Source organism: Hyla sarda, chromosome 1 (assembly GCF_029499605.1).
Source record: "Hyla sarda isolate aHylSar1 chromosome 1, aHylSar1.hap1, whole genome shotgun sequence".
In the NCBI taxonomy this organism is placed as follows: Eukaryota; Metazoa; Chordata; class Amphibia; order Anura; family Hylidae; genus Hyla; species Hyla sarda.
Window position 1 is genome coordinate 273,078,731 of NC_079189.1, and position 22,651 is coordinate 273,101,381.

The 22,651-nt window shown below is 44.1% G+C and overlaps 1 protein-coding gene across 1 annotated transcript in view; it reads left to right on the forward strand.

Moving 5' to 3' along the window:
* Window positions 1-22,651, forward strand: part of ATP8B3 (ATPase phospholipid transporting 8B3) — a 1,029,241-nt gene that overhangs the window by 765,107 nt on the left and 241,483 nt on the right. Inside the window, exon 23 of the mRNA XM_056572418.1 lies at window positions 11,468-11,609. Within this exon, the coding sequence (XP_056428393.1) occupies window positions 11,468-11,609 (142 nt within the window). The remainder of the gene's footprint in view (window positions 1-11,467; window positions 11,610-22,651) is intronic.

The window sequence follows — 22,651 nt, forward strand, 5'->3', positions numbered from 1 at the left end:
ATGGGGTTAAGGCTCATGTTGTCTGTCCGAGAAAGGGCACTGCTGAGGTTGTCCAGGGGAGGGTTTACATCCCTGTGATGATGATTGATGTCAAGGTAGAATATCGGAAACTTAATCATCATGTGCTCCAGTGTGAAAATGGTGCTGGTGCTGCTGTAAGGATAGTGTTGGCAAAGAGATTGGAGAGCTGACTCAGTGGAAAGTGGAAATTGAACCGCCGTTCGGCAGGTGTTTGCTTGATTCCCTCTGGTGTGATGCAAGATGGAGGAGGACAGAGGACTGTGTCAGCAGTTGAATATGATTGGCTCAACCGTGGAGGTGTCACCACAATTTTCTGGCCTTGTTGTGGTGGAGCCTCATTCCTCAGGATGTTGAGGCCATACAAGATGTATTGGCCCTGGCCTTAGCTACTACTCCACGTATCTACCGTGGCATGCACTCTTCTGAACTCAGACAAGTTTATGGAGTGGCCCACCCTTTCCACCACATGATTGTGCAAAGTGGGGACGGCTTTCTTTTCAAAATAATGGCACTACCTTGATTGGCTTGGCACACCTCATTAGTTGCCTAAATTCCATTGAGTCAACAAGATGATACAGGATGCCACCAACAACTTTACCAGATGCAAATTGAGGCGCAGTACAAGAAGGTGACTGGGACAATACTGTTGCCTGGAGGACATGGATTCCCCATTGGATAACTGACCAAATCGGGGAAGAGGGGGATATGATACTGATGAGTCAAATCCCAAAAATGTGCTGCCTATGGACGAGGCCTGGCTGTTAGACATTTGGGAGGAATCTGTAAGATCATCTGTAGCAGCAGCAGCATTTTCCTCATGTTGTGGGGCATCTCCACTGTCCCGCGCAGCCTTGTGGTGATGCTCCATATGTCTTCATAGAGATGTAGTTCCTATGCTCTGACCCTGGGACCCTCGCCATGGCCTACTTTCTGTTTGCACAGCCGACATAGTGCCACGTTCTCTGCAACAGGTAGGGTACAAAATATTTTTTAAACAGCAGAATACCATTCAGGGACTGCACAACCTGACTGTGCCTTTCCTTTTGGAAGTTACTTGCAAACATGCAGAAGCGCTGCAGTCACCGGGTTCATTAAACCAGCAGCCCTACGTCTGTTATGTTTCACAGTTCTTCTTCTGGACATCGGCTACACTGCCACTACCCTTCTGCTCTAAACAGGTCAGCTCCTTCTCAACTGGTTCCCACGTCCTGCCCAACATGACATCACCGTCAACATCAAACTCCCCACCGTCCACACCAATCCTTTTCGCATGAACTTCTTGGGCTTCTTCCTTCCAGCATAGCCACAATGAAGACTTACAGCATCCCCATCACATATTTTAACAACAAAGTGGTCATTTAAAAAAAAAAAAAAAAAAAGAATGCAATATACTTTATTAATTAACTCACACAAATAATTACATTAAAACAGAAAGGATGTATCCCACCCAAGTGGGGGAAAAAAAGTGGGTGACACACGGTGATCTGGGAAAATGCCTCACCAAATATAGTGTACCCAGGGTTATAGTGCATATAGCAGTAACAATTGCATAGAGAACATGCTATCTAAACAGTATATATAAAGATAAAGGTACAAATCCTTAGGCTTTTCACATAGACTCCAGGGCACAGAGGGACACCACCCCAACGCAGCGTTTCAGGACCAATCCTTTGTCGAAGGGTGGTTTCCTCCAGGCAGGATGTTACATTTATACACACACTTGTCCAATAGTCAGAAAATGCTGATTTGTATTAGTACTTTCACCTGCAGACTCCAGATACTTGTCGGCACATGTGACATGGACATTTGTATCAATAAAGACACTTTATGTCTCACTCCTCCTGTTTGAATAGTTAGTGTGTAATATTGTAATGTCTGTTACTTGTCTTTATTTGTATCCCCAAAATTGTAAAGTGCTGCAGAATCTGTTGTCAATTTATAAATAAAATAATTATGTGTTCACAGGACAGATGTATGTCAAATGCACACCCTGTTTACTTTGATGCTATGGCACAACTAGTACGATATAGCAGGTGTTTGATGAATCCAATAATATTCACAATATTTGTATTCATTGGGAAAATCCATGTCAAATGCACACCCTTTTTACTTTGATGCTACGGAACAACTAGTAAGATGTTAAAGGTGTTTGATGAAAACAATAATATTCACGAAAAATGTGTTCACAGGAAAGATGCATGTCAAATGCAAAACCTGATTACTTGATGCTACGGCACAACTAGTAAGATGTAATAGGTGTTTGATGAAAACATGAAAAAAATCTTGCCGGGACCGTCAGCAAGAGGAAGTGCGTCATCACGCGCAAAACGGCTATCCTGAAAGCCCCTGCAGTAACTGTGATGCCTAGGTCTTCATAGAAGAATAAATATTTTCTTGCCCAGAACCGCTGAGTGCCACTGTTATCTTATACCATATATATATATATATATATATATATATATATATATATATATATATATATCATACCTCTCTTATCGCTTGTTAAACCTTCATGCTGCATCAGTCAAGACCCTCTGCAATGGCTTGCTGGCATTGATAGAGTGTAATGATCTCACTGTCATATTGGATGTTAAGTGTCGCAAATCGTATAGTGCCGAACTCTCCTTGTAAAGTTGACGAAAAACACTAATATTCAGGAAACTTGTTCACAGGACAGATGTGTGTCAAATGCACATATATATATGTAAATCATATTTACTTTGATACTACGGCACAATTAATAAGATGTGATAGGTGTTTGATAAAAATTAAAAACCACTAATTTTCACGATAATTGTATTCACAGAGCAAATCCGTGTCAGAGGAACGCCCTGTTTACTTTGATTCTATGTAAGAACTTGGGAGATATAATGCAGGTTTCATTGAACCAGCAAAATAAACGTACAATGTTATAAAGATCTTACCGGAATGGCTGAGAAGTGGATCCGCTGCCCTGTGTGGACTATGACTGATCCGTAACAGGGAGTGGAGTCTAAGGTGCCGCTGATTTTCACCAGAGCCCGCTGCAAAGCGGGATGGACATGCAGAGGCAGGCGGCACCCAGGTCGCTATTCCTGGCATGATCTGTCTACACAGGTTTGCCCAGGTGATGCTGGCACAGAAGGGGAAGTCAGGCGAAGCATCGTCAGGAGGCAGGCAGCAAGGTAGCATAGTCAGGGTCAGGAGGCAGGCGGCAAAGGAGCAAAGTCAGGTCACAGGCAAAAGGTCAGGAACACAATATGGCACACACAAGGTAACGCTTTGTCTTGGCACAAGGCGTAAAGATCCGGAACCATTATTTGGAGGTGCCGGACTGGGGAAAGGGGATGTACGGGATGGCAAAGCAGAGGAGGAGATGTGCCGGGACCAGGAGGAGGTGAGAGGATGCCTGGGGCTCACAAATCTATCCAGGGAACAAGGTCCCAACTGGGAACCTTAAAGCATATATACTTGGATGAGAGCCAAACTTTGTAGATGGAGGAGGTCTTCTTTTCTTGTCAGCTTGAGACTTCATTTGGGAGGAAGCAGATAGTAACGCCATAGCTATATGAGTCCAAGGAGTATATGGAATAGGTTGGGGCTGTAAGAGTCCTGCTGGTTTCAACCGGGGAGTCTTGTCACGAGCACAGGTGGTACAAGAACTGACGAAGTCTATGACATCCTGTTTGAGATGTGGCCACCAATAGTGTCTGGAAAAAACACATACAACAGTGGGCGGATAAACAAGCGCCCTCAACAAAGCCAAAGTACAGTGAGATGACATACACAACATGTCACACCTACACCATACATCAGCATACAACAAAATTTGGAGAATAGAAGGAACTCTTGAGATGGTAGGGGAAGGGCGGGGGGGGGGGGAGGGAGAGGAGAGGGAGGACGGGGGGGGGGGAGTGGCACATAAATGTAAGACCAACATACTACTTCATATATATGTGGTAAGGGAACAAGTTCTAGACAGTCATGAGATACATTCTAGGTAGCGCTGCTTCGTGTGCAATATTCTGAGGTTAACCACGGTTTCCACACTGTCATGAATTTATCATGTGTTCTTTGCGCTCTATGGCACAGTTCCTCAAATCTACAGATCTGATGGACCTTAGCTACCCATTCCTCTACAGAGGGTGGGCTTGTTTGCATCCAATGTAATGGTACAAGTGACTTGGCAGCAGCAAGAAGGTGAGTGACAAGGTAACGCTTCCCTGATGTGTAACCCAGAGAGGGGAGACCCAGAAGATCTGCTGACGGGTATAATGAGATCTTGCTATGCATGACAGTGTCTATTATTTTATTGACCTCTCTCCAGAAAGATGAAATGAGCGGGCACGTCCACCAGATGTGTGCATGAGTACTAATATGAGTTCCACATCTCCAACACAAGTTGGACTCGGACAGCTTGTGGATGTACAAAAATTTTGGTGTCTTATACCATCTAGATACCACTTTGTAGTGAGACTCTTGTAATCAAATGCATCTAGAGAAACCAGAGTGTCTCAATATGAGCCTGGTGTCTGTGTCCGAAAGGGTCAGCCCTTGTTCCTGCGCCTAAAGTGTGGAGTTGTGGCCTGGGGGGTCGAAGTGACCAGAGGTAGGCAGAGAGATATGCTCCTATTCTTAGGTTGGCTTTCAATACTGCTTCCTCAAAGCTTGGGGTGTTTCTCAGTGGGCCAAACTTTAACAAGAATTCTGAGCAACAGGTAACAAAGTGGTTGACATGCATAAAGGAGTATATCTGTGAGGGTAACAAGGAGTTCAGGGTCTCAAGGGTTGGCGCCACCCCATCCCGCAATAAGGTCAAAAACTCTAATTCCACCAAGCTTATCCCACATTGGTTGGAATGTGGTAGAATGTCTGCCTACAGCCGCAGGTATCAAACTGACAGGGAGAAGAGGTGATATAGGGGGAGCAAGATTTGAGGATAGTGTGGACCTGAAAGGACTTCTTAATCCCAGAGTGACCAGCCAACAACGAGGAGTGTCCCAACTGAGAACCCGACGTCTAAGACGAGGAGACAAGAACGTCTTCCCGTTAGTAACTTGAAGAAGAGAAGCAGGAGCCGCAGTAATAAGACACTCAGGAGGAATGATATAATGTAGAGTGAAATCTTGACCATCAATATCTGAGGAACGAGAAAGAGCATCGGCTCTAACATTTTTCTCTGCAGGACGGAAATTAATGAAGAAGTTGAATCGGGAGAAGAGCGATCATCTTGCTTGGCAGGGGTTCAGGCGTTGTGCAGATTGTAGATATAAGAGGTTTTTGTGATCAGTAAATATGCTGATAGGATGAGTAGAGCCTACTAGGAGATGGTGCCATTTTTCTAAGGCCAGTTTAAGGGCAAGGATTTCTCGATCTCCAATAGAATAGTTTCTTTCCGCAGGTGAAAAGGTCTTGGAGAAAAAGGTTTTAGAGGTTTTATGAGTGAGAATAGTGCTGGCTCCTACTGAAGATGCGTCAACCTCCAAAAAGAACGGTTTTCCAGGATCAGGTCTGGAGAGAAGAGGTGCAGACGCGAAAGAAGACTTTAACCGAGAGAAAGCTTCTTCAGCCTCAGCAGACCAATTTTTGCTGTTATTATTTTTGGTAAGGGCTACTACTGGAGCTACTATGGAAGAAAAAGGAGGAATGAATTGATGGTAGTAGATGGCAAACCCCAAGAATCGTTGAATTGCCCGTAGACCAGAAGGGCGAGGCCAGTTCAGGATGGCAGAAAGCTTGGTAGGATCCATCTGAAGTCCAACTTGGCAAAAATACGATTCTCCCATAGACACTGCAGGACTTGGCGGACATGAACATGATAAGGTTTTAAATTGGGAGAGAAAATCAGGATATTGTCCATGTAGACTACTACGCAGGTAGGAAAAATAACAAAAGATGTCATTAACAAATTCTTGGAAAACTGCGGGAGCATTACAAAGTCCAAATGGCATAACTAGATACTCAAAATGGCCGTCTTGAGTGTTAAATGCTGTTTTCCATTCATCGCCTTCTCGATTGCGAATTAAATTGTATGCTCCTCGGAGGTCTTATTTAGTGAAAATTCTGGCTCCACACAGACAATCAAAGAGTTCAGAGAACAGAGGCAAAGGATATCAATTTTTTTTATGGCTCACTTTGTGCCCTTGCCTGGTTAACCGTCTGCACCTCAACTCGCTAAACAGTTCCTTTCCCATATCTTCCGTCTCCATGGATTACCGGCACATATTGGGCCTCATTTATGAAGAGTTTCGGGTTTCTACCAGCGGGAAGGAGAACGCAGGATTCCTCTCTATTCACTAGTGGTCAATATTTCCACTCATTTACCTACAGGATTTTCTGTGAATTCCATAGTAAATCGGTCGGGTTGTGAAACCATGCCCCTTTTTTGCCGACCACGCCCCCTTTTGTGACAGACCACGCCCCTTCTTTAGGTTTGACGGATTTTTCAGGCGCACATTGGCGCAGACATGTCTCAGACAGAATAACCAGACAAAAACTGGTCGGTTTCAGCTTAGTAAATGAGGCCCATTGTATCTGACCGGGGAGTCCAGTTCATTTCAAAATTCTGGAGGGCACTCTGCTCACATGTTCAAGTTAAGCTGGATTTCTCCTTTGCCTCTCATCCTCAATCTAATGGTCAAGTTGAGTGGGTGAATCAGGTCTTGGGAGATTACCTTCGCCTCTTTGTTTCTGCCCGCCAAGACGACTGGGCCGATCTACTACCCTGGGCAGAGTTTTCGTACAACCATAAGGATACCGAATCCACAGGAACTTTACCCTTCTTTGTAGTCTATGGACTTCATCCTCGTCCACCTTTGCCCTTGTCTTCTCCCTCCAGTGTCCCTATGGCTGATGAACTTGTACGGAACTTCTCCATCTGGAAGAAGACTCTTCTCTCCCTTCTTTGTGCCATGACCCGTATGAAATTTCAAGTGGACAAGAAAAGGCGTCCTCCCGAATAGTAACTCGGGGACAAAGTGTGGTTGTCATCTAAATACACCCGCTTCAAAGTACCCTGTTACAAACTAGGTCCACGCTATTTGAGTCATTACAAAGTCAAGAAACGCCTAAATCCAGTGGCTTATTCTCTTTATCTCCCTTCGGATCCCAAATTCTTTTCATGTCTCCCTCTTGAAACCCTTCATCTGTAACCTCTTCTCTAAAAAGGACTTTCTCCTACTCCTATCTCGGGTACCTCGGATGCATATTCGATCAAAGAAATTCTGGACGCCAAACTCATCAGAGGAAAACGTTTCTTTCTTGTAGATTGGGAGGGGTTCGGACCAGAGGAGAGGTCTTGGGTTGTGATAAGCGGCATTGCCCATATTCGAATTTGCGAAGACACCACTGAGGGAGGTGGGCAACTTTACTATTGGTTGCTAGGGATGTTGTTGATAACCTCTGACAAGTGTATTTGCGTCATTCTAATTGGCGCACAAGTGAAAAGAAGGAATATGTGAATATTCGCATATGCGAATATGCGAGAAAAAAGCAAATATTCACAATTTCGAATATATAGCGAATATATACACAAAATTTGATCGCGTGGATGTCTGCCATTAACCCCTCAGATGCCGTGATCAATACAGATCACGGCATCTGGAGCATTGCGGTCACTAAAATCGATGATCGGATCGCTTGCAGCGTTGCCGTGGCGATCTGATCATCCAGAACGGCAGACGGAGGTCCCCTCACCTGCCTCCGCTGCCTTCCATCGGTCTTCTGCTCTGATCTGCTATTGAGCAGACCAGTGCAGAAGATGACCGATAATACTGATCAGTGCTATGGGGACTATTAAAGTGTAAAAATAAAAGTAAAAACAAAATTGAAAAACCTCTATAAAAACGTAAATTGTCCCATTTTCCCTATTTCACCCCCAAAAAGTGTAAAAAAAAAAAAAATATATATATATATATATATATATATATATATATATACATATTTGGTATCGCCACGTGCGTAAATATCTGAACTATTAAAATAAAATGTGAATGGCGTGAACGTAAAAAAAAAATCCAAAATAGCTGCTTTTTTATAACATTTTATTCCAAAAAATAAAAAATGTATTAAAAGTTTTAAATAAGCAACTATTGTATTAATAAAAAGTACAGATCACGCTGCAAAATATTAGCCCTCATACCACCTGTTACGCCGAGCGCTCCGGGTCCCCGCTCCTCCCCGGAGCGCTCGCAGCGTTTTCCTGTTCGCATCGCCCCGGTCAAACCCGCTGACCGGGAGCGCTGCGATAATGTCCCTAGCCGGGATGCGATCCGCGATGCGGGACGCGCCCGCTCGCGATTCGCATCCCGGCCCGCTTACCAGACTCGTTCCCCGTCTGTACTGTCCCCCACGGCTCTCTGCGATTTAAAGGGCCAGTGCGCCGCTGACTGGCGCCTGGTTCTAATTAGTGTGTTCACCTGTGCACTTCCCTATATAACCTCACTTCCCCTTCCCTTCCTTGCCGGATCTTGTTGCCATTGTGCCAGTGAAAGAGTTCCTTGTATGTCCCAAGCCAGTGTTCCAGACCTCTTGCCGTTGCCCCTCACTACGATCCTTGCTGCCTGCCCTGACCTTTTCCTACGTCCGACCTTGCTCTTGCCTAATCCCTTGTACCGCGCCTATCTCAGCAGTCAGAGAGGTTGAGCCGTTACCGGTGGATACGACCTGGTTGCTACCGCCGCTGCAAGACCATCCTGCTTTTCGGTGGGCTCTGGTGAATACCAGTAGCAACTTAGAACCGGTCCACCGGTACGGTCCACGCCAATCCCTCTCTGACACACAGGATCAACCATCTGCCTGCCGAATCCTGACACCACCGCTTATACGGTAAAATGAAAAAGTTATAGGTCTTCAAAATAGGGGGATTTTAAACATAAACTTTTTAACCAAATTAGTAAGATTTTTTTTAAGTGCACCAGTAATAGAAAAGTATGCTATCATGGGTATCATTTTAATCGTATTGACCCAAAGAATAAAGAACACATGTTGGTTTTTACCATAAATTGTACAGCGTGAAAACAAAACCTTCCAAAATTTGCAAAATTGTGGTTTTCTTTTTCATTTTCCCACACAAATAGTACCGTTTTGGTTGCGCCATATATTTTATGGTAAAGTGAGTGATGGCATTACAACGGACAAAAAACAAGCCCTAATACTAGTCTGTGGATGAAAAAATAAAAGCGTTATGTTTTTTTGAAAGCGAGGAGGAAAAAAAGAAAACGTAAAAATAAAATTGAGTCCTTAAGGCCCAAATGGGCGGAGTCCTTAAGGGGTTAAAGGGCCAGTACGCCCATAATTATTAAAAGCACCTGACAGCACATTATAAGTTGTTGCACCTCCCCCACCCCCCTGCCGGATCTTCAGTGCCTATTGCCTGAGAGAAAGAGTTCCCTATTGCCTGTTTTGCCATACCCGTGTATCCAGACCTTCCTGCTACGTTTTTTGACTACGAACCTTTGGCGCCTGCCTTGACCTTCTGCTACGTTGACTACGCTACAGCCTCCTCCTTCGGTACCTCGCCTTGCTCAGTTACCTGTGTGGTCAAGCCGTGTCGTGGGTAGCGACCTGGGTGTCTCCATAGCAAGGCCATCCTACCTTGCGGCACGCTCTGGCGAACACCAGCGGCACCATAGACTCCGCTCCCTGATACGGTCCGAGTCATCAGCCACACTGGTAGAAGATCCACATCCAGTTCTGTTACAAGGTCACTTCCCCTGGCACAGCTCGACCACACAGGCGGCTGAGGAGATGCGAGGCACAGGAGGAATAAAGCGGCTCGTAGTCAGGATAACAGAACGTCAAGGCAGGCGTCAAAGTAGCGTAGTCAGAATGTAACAGAAGGTCAGTAGGCAGGCGGCAGAGGAGCAAGGTCAATTCACAGATCAAAGGATCAGATACACAGTAAGGCAACTCTCAGGAATGCATTCTCTCAGGCACAAGGCAACAAAGATCCTGCAAGGAAGGGAGGAGGGTGGAGGAATTTATCAAAGAGCCACAGGTCTTCTACTTTTATCCGGTTGCTCTTTCATGCGTGAAGCCTGAGATAACGACTGTCGGGTCTGTTGCCAGATGGTAGAGAGCCACAGGTGAATTACACTAATGAGCGCACTGGCCCTTTAAATCTTAAAGCTCCTGCGCGTGCGCACCCTAGGGGACAGGGACAGTTGTGCCGGAGCAGAGAGGCAGAGAGGCAGAGACTGGGGCAGGAGAAGCACCAGGTGAGTGACGGCCTTGGGCTCGCATGCTGTGGAAATTTGTATAGCACCTGTAGGATTTGTGCACTGCAGATCTTATAGATCAGGATTCTGGCTTCTGGATGAGACTTCTGGCTTCTGTTCTCCCACACACGCACAAAAAAACACACACACACACACACACACACACACACACTGGCTTTCCTTTTTCCCTATTTCTGTCTACCTTCTTTCCCTATACTGTATATCACCTCTCTCTCGCTCTATCTTCTCTCTCTCGCTCTCTCTCGCTCTCTCTCTCTCTCTTCTCTCTCTTTCCCTCTCTCTCTCTTCTCTCTCTCTTCTCTCTCTCAAGAATGAGCAGTGAACAGCATGTGAGCCTTTATGACTGTTTAAAACCTCTCACACCCTTGCTGTCTCCTATTGGCCTTTGAGGTGATTGACACATAAAACCAGCAAATCCTATCATAACCTGGAGTTATTCTGTGATATGCTGATCACCACCCCCTGCTCCTCCCACTTCTAAAGTTCAGCAAGCCGAGCAAAACCAAACATTCACTTTGGAATCCAGGTTCGCCACAATCGGCTCCCTCAACACTAGCCATTATTATCAGATAATTTGTGGCTTCACACCCGATACCCCATCTAACAGCTATTTGTTAGAGCCCTGGTGCTCAGAGAAAGAAGCTGACAGCTTTATTCTAGTGCCCACAGTGGGTTAGAGCTGAAAGAGCTGAATTGCAGTAAGCCAGAACGGCCACTTTGCAATGAACCAAGCTCTCTCCTGTACTAGCATTATTCTCTCTGTATATGTAGCTCTGGCAAACAACTGTTAAATGAGGGTGCTGAATGTCAGCCCCCACCAATTAAAAATTGATGACCCATCCTTAGAAAATATGCACAGTAGAGAAGGGAGGCCCTAGCCTAATTACAGACTTTTTAACCCTTTTAATAAAGAACACGTGAAACATGCTATTAAAGCAAATGTACATTTTTGTAGTTTTTGGTGAATGAGATCTGCCTTTGTATTTGCGTTGTTACCCCTATGATATGGCTAAGACTAGTTTTCCACACAGGATTTTTTATAGATATATATATATATTTATATGACAAATTGCTAATTATTTGATTCCTGGTAAACAAGATAGGGTATATAACTATGCAAAATATCTATAGTTTGTCATAAAGCAAAACTTATTCTCAGGTATTGCTTATCGATATGTGTTAATGGATGGTGTTTTAACATTAAAAACATGGTTTGCTTACTTAATCAGTGATATCCTTGATGATTATTGGGAACATAACAACAATCTCTTTGGAAGTGGGCAAGATCTTCTGGATGACAGCATCTTTAGAAAACATAGAGGCAATTTGGAGGCCAGAAAAATGGCACTTGTGGTCACTGGAGATTTCATGGTAAATACCAATTTTTTTTTTTTTCTTTTTAGCAAGTGTAGAGAAAGCAAGTAAAAGGAAATTGATTAGTTTATTTGATAAGTGTCTCTCCACCATCTATGTTGTGTAAAATGTGTTGCTGTTGTTTCTACACTAAGTACCACAAATCATTTGTAGCAGTCTACCAATAAAGCAAGAAGGGGGATTTCCAAATACCTTTAGTAAAGCAACTTTATTGACATCAAACATTTTTAGATATGTGTACTTTAAAGCTAATTAAAAGTATTCCTTGTTATACCTAGTGGCCAAAAGGGTCTTAATCTCTGGTTGTCTAGGTTGGTGAAAAAAGTCTTTCTGTTCTGGTCTTCTTGCTGGTGCTGGGTCCCAATACGTTGTATTGCTGCTCAGCCTATCGCTGAGCTGCATTGTGATTCGTTGACCCCCCCCCCCCCAGCAATAGGCAGAGAATCTTTCCAGAGGCATCAGGAGATTGCAGAAGGTAAGTAGAGGCTAGTTGTGTTTTTTTTTATTTTTTATTACGCAGCCTGGGAATATTAAAAATAATAATTTTCACCAGATAACCCCTCCTAATACCTAATATTCCTGGTGATATAAGATTGATATGGGATTAATGTGGTAGTATGCAGTGCTCTACAGTAGTAAGGAACTAAACTGTAAATAGAACTTAATTGTATGTATTCTGAATAGCTCTATCATCCACTAGACCAGTTTGTATGACAAATGTTTAACTATTTATAGGCCTTGGTCTGGTTTTTTCAAACAAATTGTATCATCTTAACCAAAATCCTCAAATTGGTGATAGTCTATCCAACATGTACAGTATACAAATAGCAGAAAAGAGGGTGATGGCAGAAAAAATTGTTAGCTGTTTACTACTTCCCAGAGATAGGGGTCTGTACAGTCTGTACAAGTACACTTAAAAAAAAAAAAAAAAAAAAATCCAGAGCAAAGCAACAAATAGACATCGAGGTATGTCCAAAGAGTTGTCTTGTTGAACATTTTCAAAATTGCCAGTTCGACTTGGCTCGCTTTGATGCGAACCGACAATAAAATAAGTCCCTTAACACATTTAAGACACTGGCTTCCAGCTTTAAAGGGGTTATCCAGGAAAAAACTTTTTATATATTTATATATATATATATATATATATATATATATATATATATCTCAACTGGCTCCAGAAAGTTAAACAGATTTGTAAATTACTTCTATTAAAAAATCTTAATCCTTTCAGTACTTATGAGCTTCTGAAGTTAAGGTTGCTCTTTTCTGTCTAAGTGCTCTCTGATGACACCTGTCTCAGGAACCACCCAGTTTAGAAGAGGTTTGCTATGGGGATTTGCTTCTAAACTGGGCGTTTCCCGAGACACGTGTCATCAGAGAGCACTTAGACAGAAAAGAACAACCTTAACTTCAGAAACTCATAAGTGCTGAAAGGATTAAGATTTTTTAATAGAAGTAATTTACAAATCTGTTTAACTTTCTGGAGACAGTTGATATATAAAAAAAAAAAGTTTTTTTCCTGGAATACCCCTTTAACCCCTTAAGGACGCAGGACGTAAATGTACGTCCTGGTGAGGTGGTACTTAACGCACCAGGACGTACATTTACGTCCTGTGCATAACCGCGGGCATCGGAGCGATGCCCGTGTCATGCGCGGCTGATCCCGGCTGCTGATCGCAGCCAGGGACCCGCCGGCAATGCGGGCGTCCGCCATTAACCCCTCAGGTGCCGGGATCAATACAGATCCCGGCATCTGCGGCAGTGCGCGATTTAAATGAACGATCGGATCGCCCGCAGCGCTGCTGCGGGGATCCGATCATTCAGAACGCCGGACGGAGGTCCCCTCTCCTTCCTCCGTCCGGCTCCCGGCGTCTCCTGCTCTGGTCTGTGATCGAGCAGACCAGAGCAGAAGATGACCGATAATACTGATCTGTTCTATGTCCTAAACATAGAACAGATCAGTATTAGCAATCATGGTATTGCTATGAATAGTCCCCTATGGGGACTATTCAAGTGTAAAAAAAAATGTAAAAGTAAAAGTTAAAAAAAAGTGAAAAATCCCCTCCCCAATAAAAAAGTAAAACGTCCGTTTTTTCCTATTTTACCCCCAAAAAGCGTAAAAAAACATTTTTCATAGACATATTTGGTATCGCCGCGTGCGTAAATGTCCGAACTATTAAAATAAAATGTTAATGATTCCATACGGTGAATGGCGTGAACGGAAAAAAAAAGTACAAAATTCCTACTTTTTTAATACATTTTATAAAAAAAAAAAATTATAAAAAAATGTATTAAAAGTTTTTTATATGCAAATGTGGTATCAAAAAAAAGTACAGATCATGGCGCAAAAAATGAGCCCCCATACCGCCGCTTATACGGAAAAATAAAAAAGTTAGAGGTCCTCAAAATAAAGGGATTATAAACGTTCTAATTTGGTTAAAAAGTTTGTGATTTTTTTTAAGCGCAACAATAATATAAAAGTATATAATAATGGGTATCATTTTAATCGTATTGACCCTCAGAATAAAGAACACACGTCATTTTTACCATAAATTGTACGTCGTGAAAACAAAACCTTCCAAAATTAGCATAATTGCGTTTTTCGTTTTAATTTCCCCACAAAAATTGTGTTTTTTGGTTGCGCCATACATTTTATGATATAATGAGTGATGTCATTACAAAGGACAACTGGTCGCGCAAAAAACAAGCCCTCATACTAGTCTGTGGATGAAAATATAAAAGAGTTATGATTTTTAGAAGGCGAGGAGGAAAAACTGAAAACGTAAAAATTTAATTGTCTGAGTCCTTAAGGCCAAAATGGGCTGAGTCCTTAAGGGGTTAAAGCCCTGTATAACACTGTTAGGAATACATTTGTGAAGTTTTTAAGTGTTTAAAGGCTCAGTTATGAAAACATGTGGTAACCTATGGTACCTAACAGCTTCTTCAATGCACTCATGGATTTCTTAGGCTTATTCACATTAAAATAAAGCAGTATCAATTATCCCTGGTTGTCAGTATATGCCTGCCGATGTTAAAATGCACATGGAGATATTGGAAGATGCAATGGCTTTCTGCAATGCTGTTGGAAGTAGCAACAGAATCGGTGATGCTGTATCACCCTTTTGAGGAGTGTGCACTTGAAAATGAAGACCTTCTTGACAGTAAAAATACAATTTTTAAATGTTTAACCCCTTGAGGACAACAGTGTTTTTTCATTGTATTTTTGCACTTTCATTTTTTTTCTCGCCTGATAAAATTTTCCACCAGTTTTTTGCATCGATTGTACTTTGTAATATCACTCATTTTATCACAAAATCTACGGTAAAACAAAAAAAATTATTCTAAAAATGACACATCATTTAACTTTTGTAGATTTAAACAATTAAAATGATAACCAATTTGTATAGGTTTTGTATTATTTTACTAATATAAAAAAAATTATGGAGGAGATTTATTAAAATCTGTGCAGAGAAAAATTTACCAGCTGCCCATAGCAACCAATCAGATAGCTTCTTTCATTTTTAACAAGGCCTCTGAAAAATTAAACAAGCAATCTGATTAGTTGCTATGGCAAATGGTCCACTTTATATTTGTACAGATTTAGAAAATCTCCCCATATAACTTTAATTGAAAATGAGTATGCTTCTCATACTCATTTTGTCTCCGGCAGGTGAGAAGTTCAGCTTAACCCCCGTCGTGCTGGACGCCGCATTTATACGGCGGATAATGCGATACCTTTGCGCATTCCGCCGTATAAAGGCGGCGTTCATTGTGGGCGCTCCCACGGCACTGATCGGGTTAATTAGCTAAAGTCCCGGGGTGTCCGGCAGGAGACCACTCCCACCCGACACCCCGGGACCCCATTTGATTAACCCGATCAGCGATCGGGTGTGTGTGTGGGGGGGGGGGGGCGCATGCGCGGCGATTCGGGTGTCCGGCAGCGGCATTCCGGAGGTCTGGCTTCGGCGATGGCGGGGGCAAGTGCCCCCGCCATCGCCACGCACCCGCCATCGCCGCTGCCAGACCTCCGCCCACATGTGTTAGTCCGGGGAGAGCGGGGCACAGGGAATAAGTCCTTGCTTAACCGGTGGCGGTGTCGGATCCTGCTGGCGGAGAGTGATGCTCCAGATGTGGCAAAACTACAACTCCCGGCATGCCCAGACAGGCATTGGCTGTCAGGGCATGCTGGGAGTTGTAGTTTAGCAACATCTGGAGGACCACTGTTTGGAGACCACTGTGTAGTGGTCACCAAACTGTTATCCTCCAGATGTTGCTAAACTACAACTCCCAGCATGCCCAGACTGTGAGTAAAACACAACATATACACCCCCTTACACTGTCCCCCCAAAAAAATAAAAAACATATCGTATGGCAGTGTTTCCAAAACAGAGCCTCCAGCTGTTGCAAAACAACAACTCCCAGCATTTCTGGACAGCCACTGACTGTCCAGGCATGCTGAGAGTTTAGCAACAGCTGGAGGCACCCTGTTTGAGAATCACTGGCATAGAATACCCCTATGTCCACCCCAATGCAATCCCTAATTTAGTCCTCAAATGCGCATAGCGCTCTCTCACTTCGGAGCCCTGACGTATTTCAAGGAAACAGTTTAGGGACACATATGGGGTATTTCCGTACTCGGGGGAAATTGCCCTACAAATTGGGGGGGGGGGGGGGGCTTTTTCTCCTTTTACCCCTGAAAAGGAAAAGTTGGGGGCTACACCAGCTTGTTAGTGTAAAAAAATAAAAAATTTTACACTAACATACTGGTGTTGCCCCATACTTTTTATTTTCACAAGCGTTAAAAGGAAAAAAGACCCCCATAATTTGTAACACAATTTCTCCTGAGTGCGGAAATACCCCATATGTGGGCGTAAAATGCTCTGCGGGTGCACAACAAGGCTCAGGAGTTAGAGCGCACTATGTAGATTTGAGGCCTAAATTGGTGATTTGCACAGGGGTGGCTGATTTTACAGCGGTTCTAACATAAACGAAAAAAAATAAATACCCACATGTGACCCCATTTTGGAAACTACACCCCTCACGGAACGTAACAAGGGGAATAGTGAGCTTTAACACCCCACAGGTGTTTTACGAATTTATGTTAAAGTTTGATAGGAAAATGAAGAAAATAATTTTTTTTCACAAAAATGCTGGTGTTACCCTAAATTTTTCATTTTCACAAGGGAAAATAGGAAAAAAGCCCCCCAAAATTTGTAACCCCATTTCTTCTGAGTAAGAACATACCCCATATGTGGATGTAAAGTGCTCTGCGGGCGAACTACAATGTTCAGAAGAGAAGGAGCGCCATTGGGATTTTGGAGAGAAAATTTGCCCGGAATTCAAGGCCATGTGTGTTTACAAAGCCCCCATAGTCCCAGAACAATGGACCCCCCCACATGTGACCCCATTTTGGAAACCACACCTCTCATGGAATGTAATAAGGGGTACAGAGAGCATTTACGCCCCACAGGTGTCTGACAGATTTTTGGGACAGTGGTCCGTGAAAATGAAAAAATAAATTTTTCATTTGCACAGCCCACTGTTCCAAGGATCTGTCAAAAGCCATTGGGGTGTAAATGCTCACTGCACCCCTTATTAAATTCTGTGGGGGGGGTGTAGTTTCCAAAATGGGGTCACATGTGGCGGGGTCCACTGTTCTGGCACCACGGGGGGCTGTGTAAATGCACAAGGCCCCCGACTTCTATTCCAACCAAATTCTCTCTCCATAAGCTCATTGGCGCTCCTTCTCTTCTGAGCATTGTAATGCGCCAGCAGAGCACTTTTAGTCCACACATGAGGTATTTCCATACTCAGAAGAATTTTCTCCTATTACCCCTTGTAGAAATGTAAAATTTGGGGAAAAACCAGCATTTTAGTGAGAAAAATAAAATAAATTCATGTACACGTCCAAATTTAACGAAAAGTCGTCAAACACCTGTGGGGTGTTAAGGCTCACTGGACCCCTTGTTATGTTCCCTGAGGGGTGTAGTTTCCAAAAATGTATGCCATGTGGGGGTTTTCTTGCTGTTCTGGCACCATAGGGGCTTCCTAAATGTCACATTCCCCCCAAAAACCATTTCAGAAACATTCACTCTCCAATATCCTATTGTCGCTCCTTCGCTTCTGAGCTTTCTAATGCACCCACAGAACACTTGACATACACATATGAGGTATTTCCTTACTCGAGAGAAATTGGGTTACAAATATTAGGAAGATTTTTCTCCTTTTACCCCTTGTAAAAATTCAAAAACTGGGTCTACAAGAACATGCGAGTGGAAAAAAGGAAGATTTTGAATTTTCTCCTTCACTTTGCTGCTATTCCTGTGAAACACCTAAAGGGTTAACACACTTACTGAATGTCATTTTGAATACTTTGATGGGTGCAGTTTTTATAATGGGGTCATTAGTGGGGTATTTCTAATATGAAGACCCCTCAAATCCACTTCAAAACTGAACTGGTCCCTAAAAAATTCAGATTTTGAAAATTTTGTGAAAAATTGGAAAATTGCTGCTATACTTTGAAACCCTCTGATGTCTTCCAAAAGTAACAACATGTCAACTTAATGATGCAAACACGAAGTAGACATATATAATTTATTTGGAATATCCATTTTCCTTTTAAGCAGAGAGTTTCAAAGTTAAAAAAATGCAACATTTTTCATGAAATTTGGGAATTTTTCACCAAGAAATTATGCAAGTATCGACAAAATTTTACCACTAACATAAAGAAGAATATGTCACGAAAAAACAATCTCGGAATCAGAATGAAAGGTAAAAGCATCCCAGAGTTATTAATGCTTAAAGTGACAGTGGTCAGATTTGCAAAAAAGGCCTGCGTCCTTAAGGTGAAAATGAGCTGTGTCCTTAAGGGGACTGAGCCCTTTTTCACCTTAAGGACTAAGCCCTTTTTTGCAATTCTTACCACTGTCACTTTATGCATTAATAAATTTGTGACATATTCTACTTTAGCATAGTGGTACATTTTTGTTGTTACTTGCATCCTTTCTTGGTGAAAAATCCCCAAATTTCATGAAAATTTTGAATATTTCTAACTTTGAAACTCTCTGCCTGTGAAGAAAATGAATATTCCAAATAAATTATATATTGATTCCTATATACAATATGTCTACTTTATATTTGCATCATAAAGTTTACATGTTTTTACTTTTGGAAGACATCAGAGGGCTTCAAAGTTCAGCAGCAATTTTCCACAAAATTTTCAAAATCTGAATTTTTCAGAGACCAGTTAGGTTTTTAAGTGGATTTGAGGGGTCTTTATATTAGAAATACCCCATAAATTACCCCATTATAAAAAATGCACCCCTCAAAGTATTCAAAATGACATTCATAAAGTGTGTTAACCCTTTAGGTGTTTCACAGGAATAGCAGCAAGGAGTGAAGGAGAAAATTCAAAATCTTAATTTTTTACACTCGAATGTTCTTGTAGACCCAGTTTTTGGGCCCCAACTTTACCTCAACTTTACCTTTTCATAATCGGTAAAAGGAGAAAAAGCCCCTCAAAATTTGTAACCCAATTTCTCCCGATTACGGAGGTATATATAATATACCTAAGAGGTATATACCTTATGGCAATAGAAGGGTCAGGAATAGGAGAAAATCAATGCGGATGAATAGAGATGTTAAGGGGGCAATAAATGACAAAAATAAAGCATTTAAACTACTAAAACAGGACGCCAGTGAAGAAGCATTAAAAAGCTATAGAGAAAAATGTAGAATATGTAAAAAACAGATAAAAGCTGCAAATGTAGAGACAGAAAGACTCATTGCCAAAGAGAGTAAAACTACTGTATATACTCGAGTATAAGCCCCCTCGGCTTATTCTCGAGTGAACAAAAACCGCTTCTGGCTTATCTGTGAGGGGATGGGCCTGGCGATCCATCTTCGGCCATCTATGCTGCAGGGACCGTCCGGTGGGGAGGGTTAGTCGTTCCGAACTGTCCATCTTCACCAGGAGCCCTCTCCTCCGCTCCGGGCCGGCCCCGAACTAGTGACGCTGCGTTGACGCCACGGCGCAGGGACGTTCATGCGCAGGGACATCACAGAAGTCTGCTGCGCACGGACGTCCCTACGTATCGTTGTCAACGCAACGTCACTAGTCCATGGCCAGCCAGAGGGCCTCCCGGTGAAGATGGACAGCCCGGAACGACTAACCCTCCCCACCGGACGATCCTTGCAGCATAGATGGCAGAAGATGGACAGCCCGGACCAGCTCACCCTTCCACAACTGTGGAGGTGAGTAGAAAACAAAAGGGGTGTCTGGATGATGACTAAGGGATTGACAGGCGGTGATGATGAAGGGGGGGGAGATGAAGGGGGGATGATGACGGGGGTGATGATGACGGGGGTGATGATGACGGGGGTGATGATGACGGGGGTGATGATGACGGGGGTGATGATGACGGGGGTGATGATGACGGGGGTGATGATGACGGGGGTGATGATGACGGGGGTGATGATGACGTGGGTGATGATGACGGGGGTGATGATGACGGGGGTGATGATGACGGGGGTGATGATGACGGGGTGATGATGACGGGGTGATGATGACGGGGTGATAATGACGGGGTGATAATGACGGGGTGATGATTATGAGGGCAATGATGAGGGGGTGATAATGGCGGGGTGATAATGACGGGGTTATAATGACGGAGTTATAATGACGGGGTGATGACGGGGTGATAATGACGGGGTGATAATGACGGGGTGATAATGACTGGTTGATAATGACTGGTTGATAATGACAGGGTGATAATGACAGGGTGATGATTACGAGGGTAATGATGAGGGGGTGATAATGGCGGGGTGATAATGACGGGGTGATAATGACAGGGTGATGATTATGGGGGTGATGACGGGGTGATAATGACAGGGTGATGATGACGGGGTGTTAATTAGGGATCGACCGATTATCTGTTTTGCCGATATTATCGGCCGATATTCACGATTTTGGAAGTTATCTGTATCTGCAATTACATCTATGCTGCAGGGACCGTCCGGTGGGGAGGGTTAGTCGTTCCGAGCTGTCCATCTTCACCAGGAGCCCTCTCCTTCGCTCCGGGCCGGCCCCGAACTAGTGACGCTACGTTGACGCCACGGCGCAGGGACGTTCATGCGCAGGGACATCACAGACGTCTGCTGCGCACGGATGTCCCTACGTATCGTTGTCAACGCAACGTCACTAGTCCATGGCCAGCCAGAGGGCCTCCCAGTGAAGATGGACAGCCCGGAACGACTAACCCTCCCCACCGGACGGTCCTTGCAGCATAGATGGCAGAAGATGGACAGCCAGGACCAGCTCACCCTTCCACAACTGTGGAGGTGAGTAGAAAACAAAAGGGGTGTCTGGATGATGACTAAGGGATTGACAGGCGGTGATGATGAAGGGGGGGGAGAGGAAGGGGGGATGATGACGGGGGTGATGATGACGGGGGTGATGATGACGGGGGTGATGATGACGGGGGTGATGATGACGGGGGTGATGATGACGGGGGTGATGATGACGGGGGTGATGATGACGGGGGTGATGATGACGGGGGTGATGATGACGGGGGTGATGATGACGGGGTGATGATGACGGGGTGATGATGACGGGGTGATGATGACGGGGTGATAATGACGGGGTCATAATGACGGGGTGATAATGACAGGGTGATGATTACGAGGGCAATGATGAGGGGGTGATAATGGCGGGGTGATAATGACGGGGTTATAATGACGGGGTTATAATGACGGGGTGATAATGACGGGGTGATAATGACAGGGTGATAATGACAGGGTGATGATTACGAGGGTAATGATGAGGGGGTGATAATGGCGGGGTGATAATGACGGGGTGATAATGACGGGGTGATAATGACAGGGTGATAATGACAGGGTGATGATTATGGGGGTGATGACGGGGTGATAATGACAGGGTGATGATGACGGGGTGTTAATTAGGGATCGACCGATTATCTGTTTTGCCGATATTATCGGCCGATATTCACGATTTTGGAAGTTATCTGTATCTGCAATTACCTTGCCGATAATGCCCCGTACCGCGCTGCACCCCACCTCCACCGTGCCGCACCCAAGACCTCCCCACCACCGCGCCGCTCCGCACCCCCCAACGCACTGCCCCGGCCGCTGCCCCATTGCCTCCCCATCCCCGGTTTTATAATTACCGGGGCCCAGGGTCCACGCTATTTCTGGCTCCTGCACCGTCCTGTGTCACGCTGTGTGCTGCGCAGCGCAATGACAAGTGACGTCCTCAATGTGACGTCACCGTCATTGCGCACAGTGATTGCTCAGGAAGAGGGCGCCGGGAACAGGTAATTATAAAACCGGTAATGGGGGAGGCAATGGGGCAGCGGCGGCGGTTTCTGGCCAGAGCAGTGCGGTGGGGGGGCGCGGTGCGGTGGGGGGGTGTGGTGTCTGTGATAGGACTCAGAACCCCAGGACAGGCAGGGGGAGAGAAGTGGGTTGCGGCGGCGGCTGTCTCTGGCACCGCAAAAGCCGCTGCAGTTCATTGATTTAAAGTGCCCGCTTTAAATCAATGATCTCCAGCGGTGTCACCGGGGGTGCGGGCAATAAATAGCCATTAACTTATACCGGAATAGCGTTATAAGTTATCGGCTATCGGCCCTAACCTCCACAGAGTATCGGTATCGGCCCTAAAAAAACGATATCGGTCGATCCCTAGTGTTAATGACGGGGGTCTGGATGATGACAGGGGGGATGAGGACATGGGGGGATGATATATTTCCCACCCTAGGCTTATAGTCGAGTCAATAACTTTTCCTAGGTTTTTGGGGTGAAATTAGGGGCCTCGGCTTATATTCGGAATGGCTAATACTCTAGTATATAAGGTAACCCCAAAATTTTCTTTTACTATATAAATAGCAAAAAAGTTAAAAATGAAAGTGTTGTCCTTTTAAAAATTATGAGGAAGAAATTATAGACGGGGATCAGGAAAAAGCAAGTAAATTAACCACATTCTTCTCCACTGTATTCATAGAGGAAAATGAAATGGCAGGTAA